At 37.7% G+C, this 11790-nt stretch overlaps 1 protein-coding gene across 1 annotated transcript in view; it reads right to left on the bottom strand.

Moving 5' to 3' along the window:
• The window catches only part of ddx19b (DEAD-box helicase 19b), an 8981-nt gene extending 2559 nt beyond the window's left edge, over nucleotides 1-6422 (bottom strand). Inside the window, exons 1-10 of the mRNA XM_017450732.3 lie at nucleotides 6164-6422; nucleotides 5501-5555; nucleotides 5294-5341; nucleotides 5026-5161; nucleotides 4851-4943; nucleotides 3544-3646; nucleotides 2455-2569; nucleotides 2059-2236; nucleotides 1459-1696; nucleotides 1223-1385 (exon numbers count right to left, since the gene is read on the bottom strand). Coding sequence (XP_017306221.1) covers nucleotides 1223-1385; nucleotides 1459-1696; nucleotides 2059-2236; nucleotides 2455-2569; nucleotides 3544-3646; nucleotides 4851-4943; nucleotides 5026-5161; nucleotides 5294-5341; nucleotides 5501-5555; nucleotides 6164-6220 — 1186 coding nt within the window. The 5' untranslated portion in view covers nucleotides 6221-6422. The remainder of the gene's footprint in view (nucleotides 1-1222; nucleotides 1386-1458; nucleotides 1697-2058; nucleotides 2237-2454; nucleotides 2570-3543; nucleotides 3647-4850; nucleotides 4944-5025; nucleotides 5162-5293; nucleotides 5342-5500; nucleotides 5556-6163) is intronic.
• Between the last annotated feature and the right edge of the window lie 5368 nt (nucleotides 6423-11790).

Here is an 11790-nt window from a genome sequence, read left to right on the forward strand (position 1 = left end):
CTGAAAACTGCATTTTCAAAAGCTCTTTCAGGAAAGCAAGCGCCTTTATCGTAATAATATCAATCATCTTTATCAGTTCATAACTCTGACGTAATAAATAAAAATAAATAAATAAATAAAGGAAGCCATAATGTCAAACAAAGACTTGTGTCATAATACATATAACAGTTATAATCTGACATTATGATATAATGCAACTAGCACCAACTTCAGAGTCATGGTCACCGTGCACACCGTAAATGCTGTCTAACTGCAGATCCACTTTCCCTGCCATTTATTTTTTCAGCCTCTATAGCTAAGGGGAACGTCATCCTCCGTACCGGAGACCAGTTTAAAAGGTCCAATTACATACAGTTTCTTGTTTACAAAAGATCCAGTTAAGCAACGAAACATGACTGGATGGCGACGTGTTTCCTATTAAAAGAGCTATTACATAATTACTGGCTACATACCAATATTTATTTCGTAGTGGTGCGTCACATTTACATTATTATTGCCTTTGGGTGAGTGTTAATCAGCTCCTTAGTTCATTAGTCAGGGCACTGATCAGGGAGTCGGCCATTTTAATAGCTGTCCCAATCGCAAAATCCATCCAATGCACTGAATGTTTGCTCCCTTAAAAAAAATAATTCCCACAATGTACCACAAAAACCAAGGAGCACTGTTCCATTCTTACTGCAAATGGAGTCGTTTTCTGAAGCCTCTCGGCTCAGGGAAGAAAAAAAAAAGGTGAATGAACTCTCAAATTTCTACAAATTTAAGTAGCTGGTTATTGTAACTCAAGTGATTACTTACATTAGCAATTTGATGATAACTAACGTTCTATATACGCTTTGTTTTAGTCTAATGACCAAGTGTTTAAAGAATTTTTAAAAAATAAATAAAAATAAAGATTCAAGTCACCAGAAATTGAGTCAGTGTCCCAATGTATAATGAGCCAGGGTCCTTGCCAGTGCCCGAACTTGTGTTACGCAATATACTTATTCATGACCTAGGGAGCTGATTGAGAAGCACCATTAGACTTTGAACAGCCGAGACACCCATTTTGAACTCTAACTGAACACTTCTCCATCCAATTGTCTTTAAAATATTGTTTTAATCCTACTAACCCATGATAAACTGTATAAGCCTAAAGTTCAGTGTATATGTTCAAAGCAGATGGATAAAACGGGTAAAATATTGCATTACTCTGCAAGAAAAGTTTAGCTTAAACTTTGGTCACCTCGGGCACAGACGTTTGTAGTGACCAGGACTTTCTCTTTGCCATTGCGGAAACGCTCGATAACCGCAGCTCTCTGTTCCACCTGCATCTCACCGCTGAGTAGCGCCACCTGGTGGCCCTCCCTAGACAGCTCTCCTGCTAGCCACCCCGCTGTTTTCCTGGTCTGTAAACAAACAGAATTCAGTCTAAACGAACTAGATGGAGATCATCCAGCTGAGGAGAGTTTACGCTCGTACATGACAGAAGATCATGGCCTGTGCGATAGTGATGGCACCGTAGATGTTACACAGGGCGTGGAACTTCTCCTCCCTGCTGTCGCACATCACATAGTACTGCTTAATGGTGTCCAGCGTCTCCTCCTCTCTCTTCAGTTTGATGATGTTCGGGTCGGGGATGATCCGCTTGGCGAAGTTCCACACAGACTCCTCGAACGTTGCAGAGAACAAGAGCATCTGGCAGGATTTAGGCAACATCCTGGAAAATAAATGAGAGAAAAGAAATTGCACATTAGTTTCGAATTAAGACATTTTGGTTTAGAAACTCTCGGCACCTCGTGATCTGATTACATTTCAATTCAGAGTGCTATGGTTATTATCAAGTAATTCTTTATGCAATTCTTTATAGCTTTAAACCATTCTTTATTGTTTTAAACCATTCTGGACCATCTGCTGCTTTTATTTAATGCATTTCCACTTGCGTGGAATGTTTGCTATTTTAGAAAACAAAAGAAATCCATATCCGTAATGAAAGATATTTTGTGCATCAATACAGAACATTTCACCATCATTATATACTTCACCCTTCCAAATGTACAGATAAAGTGAGTGCATACACACCTCTGGATGCGAATGCTTTGGTCCTGGTGACCCTGTGTGGCGATCATGACGTCTGCCTCGTCCAGAACAAACACTTTAATTTTCTTTGGGTCGATGAATTTGAGCTTTTGGCACCAGTCCAGGACTGTGCCAGGAGTGCCGATCACAATCTGCTCCTGGAGCTTCACCCCTCTCTCCACTGTACAGACAGAGATTTGTCATATTAGCAGGTTTCACATACAAGATCACCACTACACAGAGACCATTTGTAATATTAAAGCCCCAAATCACTCTACACTAGTTTCACCATAACTTTCATATCTGTACAAGCTCTTAAAGGATACTTGGAAGTAGTTCATTACTGATAGAAGCATAAACACACAACATGAATGTGGCCTGATAAATATGAAGGCTCACATTTGTTTCCTCGGATTGCATACACCAGCTGGACTTCAGGGTAAAATTTGCCCATCTGCTCGATGACCTTGCCCGTCTGGAGGGCGAGCTCGTATGTAGGCGACACACACAGGCACTGAGAAACACACAAACAATTTAAAGATGAGGAAATGTGAAACAATTATTTTCTTTCATGATACTTGCAAGCATGCTACACATGTCCCTTTCTTCCTCTCACACTAGCTTTGGTACTTTCTCTTACTCTCTCTGTCACTCACACACACGCACTATTTTCAGTCTGTTTACATCAATTATTTCTATAGATCCCAAGATTCAGAGAGGCCAAGCTCATTTACTTGTGGTGTTCTTTAGGAGTTATGACGTTATCCATGTTGCAGGCAGGACATTAACATTGTGTTAAAGTGTTATAAATGCAGAGAAAAAAAAACAAGAAAAAAAACAAAAACAAAAAAAACACTCCACACACAATATGAAAGATTAGTGAAAAAATGGTGTAGGAGGAAATAGCACTTCTGCATCATTAGTTCAGTCATTGTTTGGAAGAAGGGACTGAACTTTTATTAGACCTTTAAAATAAATAAGTATTTCAATATTTTAAACGAGTGTCCCATCCTGCCTTTAGGATCAAGTCCTCTTTGGGAAATGTCCCCTTTATTGGATGGCTGTTAATCTGTGTCTAGTCTACATGTCCACTGCCACAACTGGAGACAGGGGCTTCCAGACCGGACACCGTTTGTTCACAATACATTTTGACACTATTACATTTTAAAAATTCATCCAACGTTAGTGTCGTAACCACAGACTAATACACTATTCACAGCCAATATTTAAACAGAGCAGATAATGACAAGAGGGTGAATCAATCTCACAATGTAAGATCATGCTGACTCCCAAGCCCTATAGACTTATTTTTAAATATGAAATGAAAGAATTAAAGGTCAGCTTTTACTTTCATTAAACATATTAAATGTGTACAGCACAATACAATTATTTTCTTCACAAAAGCTCAGGTCTGATTTTGGGTTGTGTTTAAACAACCGGATTTGGTTTTCCTACGTGCTGATGTAAAGGAAGACGTGGGTCATATACCTGAGGCCATCTGTTGCTGGGATCCACGTGACTGAGCATAGCCAGGACGAATGCGGCAGTTTTACCTGTACCCGACTGAGACTGCGCTATAAGATTCTGTGGGCTGGGGGAAAGACGCACGGATGTTAGTTTCGGATGTTTTTAATAAAGCGGTCAGTTTTAAAGATTAGCTCTATTGCCAAAAGGAATGAAGTGGCTTGGTATGGATAGGTTTTGAATTGTATTACTGCATCTTTGACTCTAGACAGAAAAAAATTATACAAAATCTGAGACCGCATTTACAGTTAAGACATTTTTTAATGTTCACACCTATTGTAGTATTCAGGTTCCATTATGGTTTTAGCTCAAGCTGCTAAATAAATAAATAAATAAATAAATAAATAAATAAATAAATAAAGATAGATAGATAGATAGATAGATAGATAGATAGATAGATAGATAGATAGATAGATAAATAAATAAATAAAGTCTGGCAGCACTGTGGAACGCAATATAATGACAATTTAATTGTGGTATTGATAGGATGATCATTGCTCAGCTCTGGAAGCACTTCCATCTGAACATACTGTGGCTTCCAGAAAACCTGTCTACATCAAATGACAAACACTTTCCTTCGGCTAGCAACGGTGTAAAGCCTACTGTTACGGCCACAAATGTACCAAACTAATTTACTTCCAAACACCTTTTTAACACTTCTTCTTTGGGCACCATGGGTTCCTTAAAATAAACATGACAGTGAATAATATCCACCCATCCATTTTTGGTACTGCATTACCCTGCACAGGGTTGTGAGGAGCCTGGAGCCTATCCCAGGAGTTTTGGGGCACAAGGCAGGGGTCACCCTGGACAGTTTGCAAAACCATCGCAGGGCACAATCGCACACACACACACACACACACACACACACACACCCATTCACACACTTTAGAGATACCAATCACTGGGGACTGGGGGAGGAAACCCCCGAAGCACACGGAGAACATGCGAACTCGGCACACACAGGGCAGAGGTGGGAATCAAACCTCCGACCCTGGAAGTGTGAGGCAAACGTGCTAACCACTAAGCTACCTCCCAATATTGTAATATATGCACAATGAAAATACATATATACATAATTATAACTAGATCAATAATGAATAATTTTGAAGTCTGAAATTTCTCAGGATGTTCCCTTTAAATAGCAAGGTGCAGTTATTGAACAATTTGACTACAATCAACCTCCAAGCTCATTTCAGAGAGTGTGACTAACCAACAACAAATGGTTCGCTGAAGGAATTCTTGATCAGTCAGCCATTTAAGTCACTTACGGTTCTGCAAGCATCATGGGCAAGGCGGTCTCCTGGATTTTCGAGGGTCTGTTGAAGCCCATAGCATAAACACCTTGAAGTAGCTGAGGCTTCCTACAAGCAGGAATTACATACACATAAATACAAAGGAGAACACTGCTGTAAATTAATAACCTCTGAACAGACACGGACTCACAAGCGCAGCTCCTCAAACGACTTGACCGAGTAAAGCGGAGAGTTCGGATCCCTTTGGAGAACTTCCACTTGGTTGGTGGTGTTCACTAGATTGCTTCGTATCAACTTGTTCAACAGCGACTGAGCTGCTTTGTCCTCTACAAGCCAAACATCGCATTCAGAAGTTAAAAAAAATTAAAATAGACACTCAGTATAAATGCACACAGAGATCAGTATGAGAAGTTTCTATTCAATAGTAGAGTGATGGAGGGAGGAATTAAAAAGTAGACCTTTTTCTTCCTCCTCAGTCTTCTCTCCTTCTCCCTCAGCCTTGGCTCCTAATTAAAATCAAGGGAACTGGATGTGATCATGTAGTGGGACCATCATTTAGACAAGGGGGACCAAAATATCATTTGGAAAAGTTGCTAAATTATAACTAAAGTTACACATTTTGTTTATTTATTTATATATATCAACAAAATGTGATATTCATTTACCATTTTCCTCTGCTTTTGGTTTGTCTTCCTTTTCACTTAATTGAAGGTTGCTTATCTGTTGAATAAAAAAAAAAAACGATGAAATTAAGTTAAACAAATATTAATATAGATATTATACCAATTTTTACAACCGTGAGACACAAACCCCTGTTGAGACTGGGGCTAAATCCCGAAAAAAGCCCTCGTCCCTATACAAGTCCACTTCATACAATAAACAGTCATTTTTTTTGCACCCTACGTAGTGCACTACACCTCCACGAGGAAGCAATTTGTGACTCCGCGTCGTTACCTAGCTTGCTAAGCACGAAAATAAGACAGTGTTTACGATATTTACTTAAAGTATGTATGAAACACGCGAAAATCGAATTCTTAGCGACGGTTAATTGTAATTAAAAGCTGTGAATGAATAAACACACACGCACACAAAGTCGCTAGCGTTTAAAAACCTAAAGTGAAAGTTGGCACGAGTAACATGGCCAGCTAGCATACAAGCTTTGTTAGCTCTAGCCTCATTAACTTGAACTTCAGCTGGAACAAAGTTAGTTAAGTACTTGGACAGTAATTCGTTAACTTCGGAATGTTCACCTTACCAAATACAAGTGGTTTATGATTAAAGACAGGAATATTAGCGTATTAATTTTAGGAAATGAGGCTCGCGCTTACCGACTCAGCTGCAGCTTCTTGTTGATCCACAGCCTGAGCCCAGGAATCCGTAGCCATGTCCGTAAATCAAACTAAAATACTTCTACTTTAAAACAAAAGCTTCTGAGTTCTACGATTTGTCGCTAAACTTAGATAGGTTACATTTATTTTTAAAAGTGCTTAAATAAAGCGAATTCATACAATGGCGTGCCGACTGCTCACAAGATGTGCTGCACTCACATACCTCCGGGGAGAAACAAGTCCGTCGATTCTAATGGTTCCTGTTACCACTGGAATAAAGCTGGTTCAACGTTCGATATTCGCGGATATGCGGAAATTAAGGGACCGTCTCTAAAGTTACATACGACATTGTTAAACACGTTTCTAACGTCAATAGCATTTGAAGAGAATGGCGTACAGTCATATAACCAACTGTAAAGTGTTCAACTAGGTGTAAGGTATAACGCACACCTCTTTGATTTTTCATATTTAATAAAATAAGCTATTAAATCATGTGTAAATATTGCCCTGTATTTCACTACAGAATGGGATCATACACAAAATAGCCATAATTTAAAGCTCAATAGCATTTGAAGGGAATGGCGTACAGTCACACAAGCAACTGTAAAGTGTTCATCTAGGTGCCTGGTATGATGCACACCTTTTAGATTTTTGATATTTATTAAAATAAGCTATTAAATCACATGTAAATTAGATATGAATTACACTGCAGAATGGGCCCATACATGAAATATACCATTATTTAAAGCTCAATAGCATTTGAATGGAATGATGTACAGTCATATAACCAACTGTAAAGTGTTCAACTAGGTGTCAAGTATGACGCACACCTTTTAGATTTTTGATATTTAATAAAATAAGCTATTAAATCGTGTAAATATTGCCATGTATTTCACTGCAGAATGGGCTCATACACAAAATAGCCATTATTTAAAGCTCAGTAGCATTTGAAGGGAATGATGTACAGTCACACAAACAACTGTACAGTGTTCGACCAGGTGTCAGGTATGACACACACCTTTTAGATTTTTGTATATAATATATGTATTTTATATATATATATATATATATATATATATATATATATATATATATATATATATATATAAACGCTATTCACACACACACACACACACACACACACACACACACACATATATATATATATATATATATATATATATATATATATATATATATATATATATATATATATATATATATAATTTCTATATAAATATATATTATTTCATTAATAGGACAGCTATTTTTTTAAGAGAACCATTCAGTGCAGTACGGGTCATTTTGACCCCCTTTATGCATTCGTGAAGGCTTTTTTGGTTCATGCATTGTAGGGTTAAATATCAAAAATCTAAAAGGTGTGCATCATATATATATATATATTCCTGTAGGGATTCCTGTAGAATTTCCGGAACTGTTTGTTTATTTTTAAAAATCTGGCAGAGTAGGAGGCAAACCCAGGATCATAAGTAACACTACAAGAAAGATGACAAGAAAGCATGTAGGACACAGGCAGGGTTTGGTGCAAATATTCTGCAAGGTAAATATTTCTACATTTAAAATATTACATCACATTTATGCATTTAAAATATTACACCGTTGGCACAGTGTTGCCAACTCACATCTCCAGAGTCCCTGGTTCAATCCTGGGCTCACCCTCCAGGCTGTATTCCTTCCTCATGCCTAGTGTTCCTGGGATAGGCCGTGACCCTGACCAGATCAAGTGCTTACTGAAAAAAAGAAAATTTGATGAAAATGATTTTGTCATTTAGGAAGATTAGGAAACATCAGGTTGAGACCGACATTGCTGCTGTCATCTTTCAACGGATGAGGAGATGTAAGATTTTTAATCTTTTGATCCAGTGCTTTTATCTTTGTACAATAAATGTAACTGCACAAACATTTTGACATATAGATTTAATACAGTTTTGTTTTTTTGTTTTTTTGTTTTTTTTACTGTGGATGCACTTGTGTTCAGTTTAACTGGCTTCATTCCACTGAACACTGTGTACTGGGACACCATGCTATAACAGATGGTGTAATAAAAGTGGATCGAATTCATTTCATTCATCTTTATGACCACATCTTTAAAAATCTTTACAGCCTCATTGCTTGATCATTTTAAGATATTTAGACAGAAATTATACTGCAAAGATCTCGAACAGAGGGAGTGGCTTGAACTACAGTGGCCTGAAAGTGCAAAACATATTAGCAAACTCAAACACACACCAAACACAAAGCAAAACCAAAACATGAAGCAAAACCAAAACATAACAGCAAAACCAAAACAACAAAACCAAAACACAACAACAAAACCAAAACACAACAAAACCAAAACACAACAAAACCAAAACACAACAACAAAACCAAAACACAACAGCAAAACCAAAATGCAACAACAAAACCAAAACACAACAGCAAAATCAAAACACAACAGCTAAGCCAAAACACAACAGCAAAACCAAAACACAACAGCAAAACCAAAACACAACAGCTAAGCCAAAACACAACAACAAAACCAAAACACAACAGCAAAACCAAAACACAACAGCTAAGCCAAAACACAACAGCAAAACCAAAACACAACAGCAAAACCAAAACACAACAGCTAAGCCAAAACACAACAACAAAACCAAAACACAACAGCAAAGCCAAAACACAACAACAAAACCAAAACACAATAGCTAAGCCAAAACACAACAACAAAATGAAAACACAACAGCAAAACCAAAACACACCAGCTAAGCCAAAACACAACAGCAAAGCCAAAACACAACAACAAAATGAAAACACAACAGCAAAACCAAAACACAACAAAACCAAAACACAACAACAAAACCAAAACACAACAACAAAACCAAAGCACAACAGCTAAGCCAAAACACAACAACAAAACCAAAACACAACAAAAGTAAAACACAACAACAAAACCAAAACACAACAGCTAAGCCAGAACATAACAGCATAGCCAAAAGACAACAAGAAAACCAAAACATGACAGGAAAACCAAAACACAACAGCAAAACCAAAACACAACAGCAAAACCAAAACACAACAACAAAAACAAAAACAAAACACAACAGCAAAACCAAAACACAACAACAAAACCAAAACACAACAGCAAAACCAAAACACAACAACAAAAACAAAAACAAAACACAACAGCAAAACCAAAACACAACAAAACCAAAACACAACAAAACAAAAACACGACAGCAAAACCAAAACACGACAACAAAGCCAAAACACAACAATACCAAAAGCAAACAGCAAATTTGAAACACATCTTTGCTTTTATTTTGCATTCAGAAGGAAGAATTACTCCTCATAATAAGGATGATAACGTTAACATTATACAAATCCAATCTTTTGAATAACATTACATGACTATGTTATGCAACTAAAGTGTATCTTGTTTGCTATTTCTCCAGTGTCAGTCACACTTTGTTCCACCTTTTAGAAAAACAACTCCACATGGGAGACTTGGTCTAGTTCCTTAGGGGCAATGTTTTGTTTTTTTGTTTGTTTTTTTTAAAATGTGGTGCTGCTTTGTCACTATTTGTAACATAATAATAATTTCAGAGTTAACTCCCTCTGCTTTAAGGGCCCCTCCCCAGAACAGTCTATGCGTATGCCGTGTCCAATCAGCAATGAGAATCTGATCTTTTCTCTGTTTTGATTCTTTTTTCTGTTTATGTATTTCTGGATTTGCTGCTTGGTCTATGGTTTGTTAATGCGTTTTCCACTTACAGGCCATTATAGTTAAGAGTTTCACATCTACAAATTAGAGGTCATACTTTTTCATACTTTTATTGACTACTTCTTTGTGAGTAATAAAAAAAAAAATGACACCAGCCAAAGCTCTTTCTTTGCGTTTTTCCACTAGTGTTCACTCACACAGCTCGGAAATTTAGCCATATCTGACTCTCTCTATTGAAAGAAGAACTTTTTTTTTTTTTGCAACAACATGAGATTTAACAACTCGAGGTTTGTACATCTGGTAAAGAGCTGGTCATTTGTTTTATCAGCCTCTGACACGAGCAATCATTCTCCAATAACACACAGCCAGTCCTGCCTTATTACTCGCTCAATAATGCATCACTTCCTTTATAAAGCTGATACTGAACACTTCCTCAGCTTCTCTCGCTATTGAGACCACTGTCCATAACTTACACATGAATCATCAAGAATAGTTTTCATTAACACTGCTGGTTATTACATGCTACTGTGAACTGCATCATTATTATTCTATTTTTTTTATATATTGATCAGATTCTTGCTTTACTGATGATTTGTCTAGTCATATGAGAAGTCATTTAGCTGTAAATTGGGATTCATTAGTACGATTAGGACACGAGTCACTTTTGTTCCAAGCACCAGTAGGAACGGCTGAATGTGTGTTCACGCGCCTGTAGTTTCTTCTGGTTTATTGCCAAAACCGGAGAGCAGGAGGCCAACGGTGAACATCCATCTGGGCCAGCATCTTTTATTCAGGAGACTCACGTAGACTCCGCAGCCATCTTGTGGCATGAACACAAAAGGACCATTCTGTTTAATCATATGCAGTAGGTTATAATCATTTCTGTAGATACTACACACTGTAGTATGGGATGAGTGCTCTGTTTTGTCTTTCCTCGTTAGGAGTTTTGAGGCTTATTCTTATGGATTCCCTGTCAAAAAATCTGCAAAGACAAATTAAAGAAGGTCAAAATTCAACTTTTCTGGTAGTATATACACCAGATTGTGGTTCACAGTTGGGATGGCTATTTTTTCTCCACATTTATGGCTAGACTTAAGGTTATTTTATAAGTCCTCTTGTTATGAGGCTTGTTTTCTATATAGTGTGCACTGACGCGAATGCAAATGCAATCTAGATTATTCCATCCACATACACAGTCGAGGGACACTGCTTCTTATATTTTTTTATATATTTTTGCCATGAATAAAGAACTAAATCCAGTTTCATTTGATGAGATGAGAGCATCAAACCCTGCACACAGAGATGCTGTCATAATTTCATCTCCAGAGCCTGAAAGATGAAGACCTTAAAAAGACACAATGTTTTTCTCATTTCCATGGACTGTGGACTATCACCTGTATGTAAATGACACACACTCACATACTACTCATATATACTAAAGACTAACGAGACACAAGACATACTATGTAGTTACCACGTTATTATCCAGACACACGACAATTCCTTTTGAAGCCTCTGCACCAAAAAACAAAAACACCTCTCTCTCTGTCTCTGAAAACTTCTCTTGTATGCTACCCCATCACCCCCCCCCATGACTTTGCAGCAGCAAGCGGAGCTGAAACCTGTAATGGTTGCCATGGAAACAGTCCAGTCAGCCAACAGCGTGTCTCTATCTGGCATGCACGGTGTACATGCAGAGCGCGCTCGCTTCCCTCGGCTTCAAAACAACAAGCAGCCCTCCATACAAATCCACAAATCCTGTATGAGACATCTTCAAAGTAAAACAGCTCAACGCTGCTTTATCACTGCTTTATCACAGCGAGAAACCTCTTTCTGGAACTCATCATGGATTTGGGGTGCATGAGGTTTAAATGATCAAATCTTGTTCTCACATGAAATTCAGGGG

This window comes from Ictalurus punctatus, chromosome 21 (genome assembly GCF_001660625.3).
Source record: "Ictalurus punctatus breed USDA103 chromosome 21, Coco_2.0, whole genome shotgun sequence".
Taxonomy (NCBI): Eukaryota; Metazoa; Chordata; class Actinopteri; order Siluriformes; family Ictaluridae; genus Ictalurus; species Ictalurus punctatus.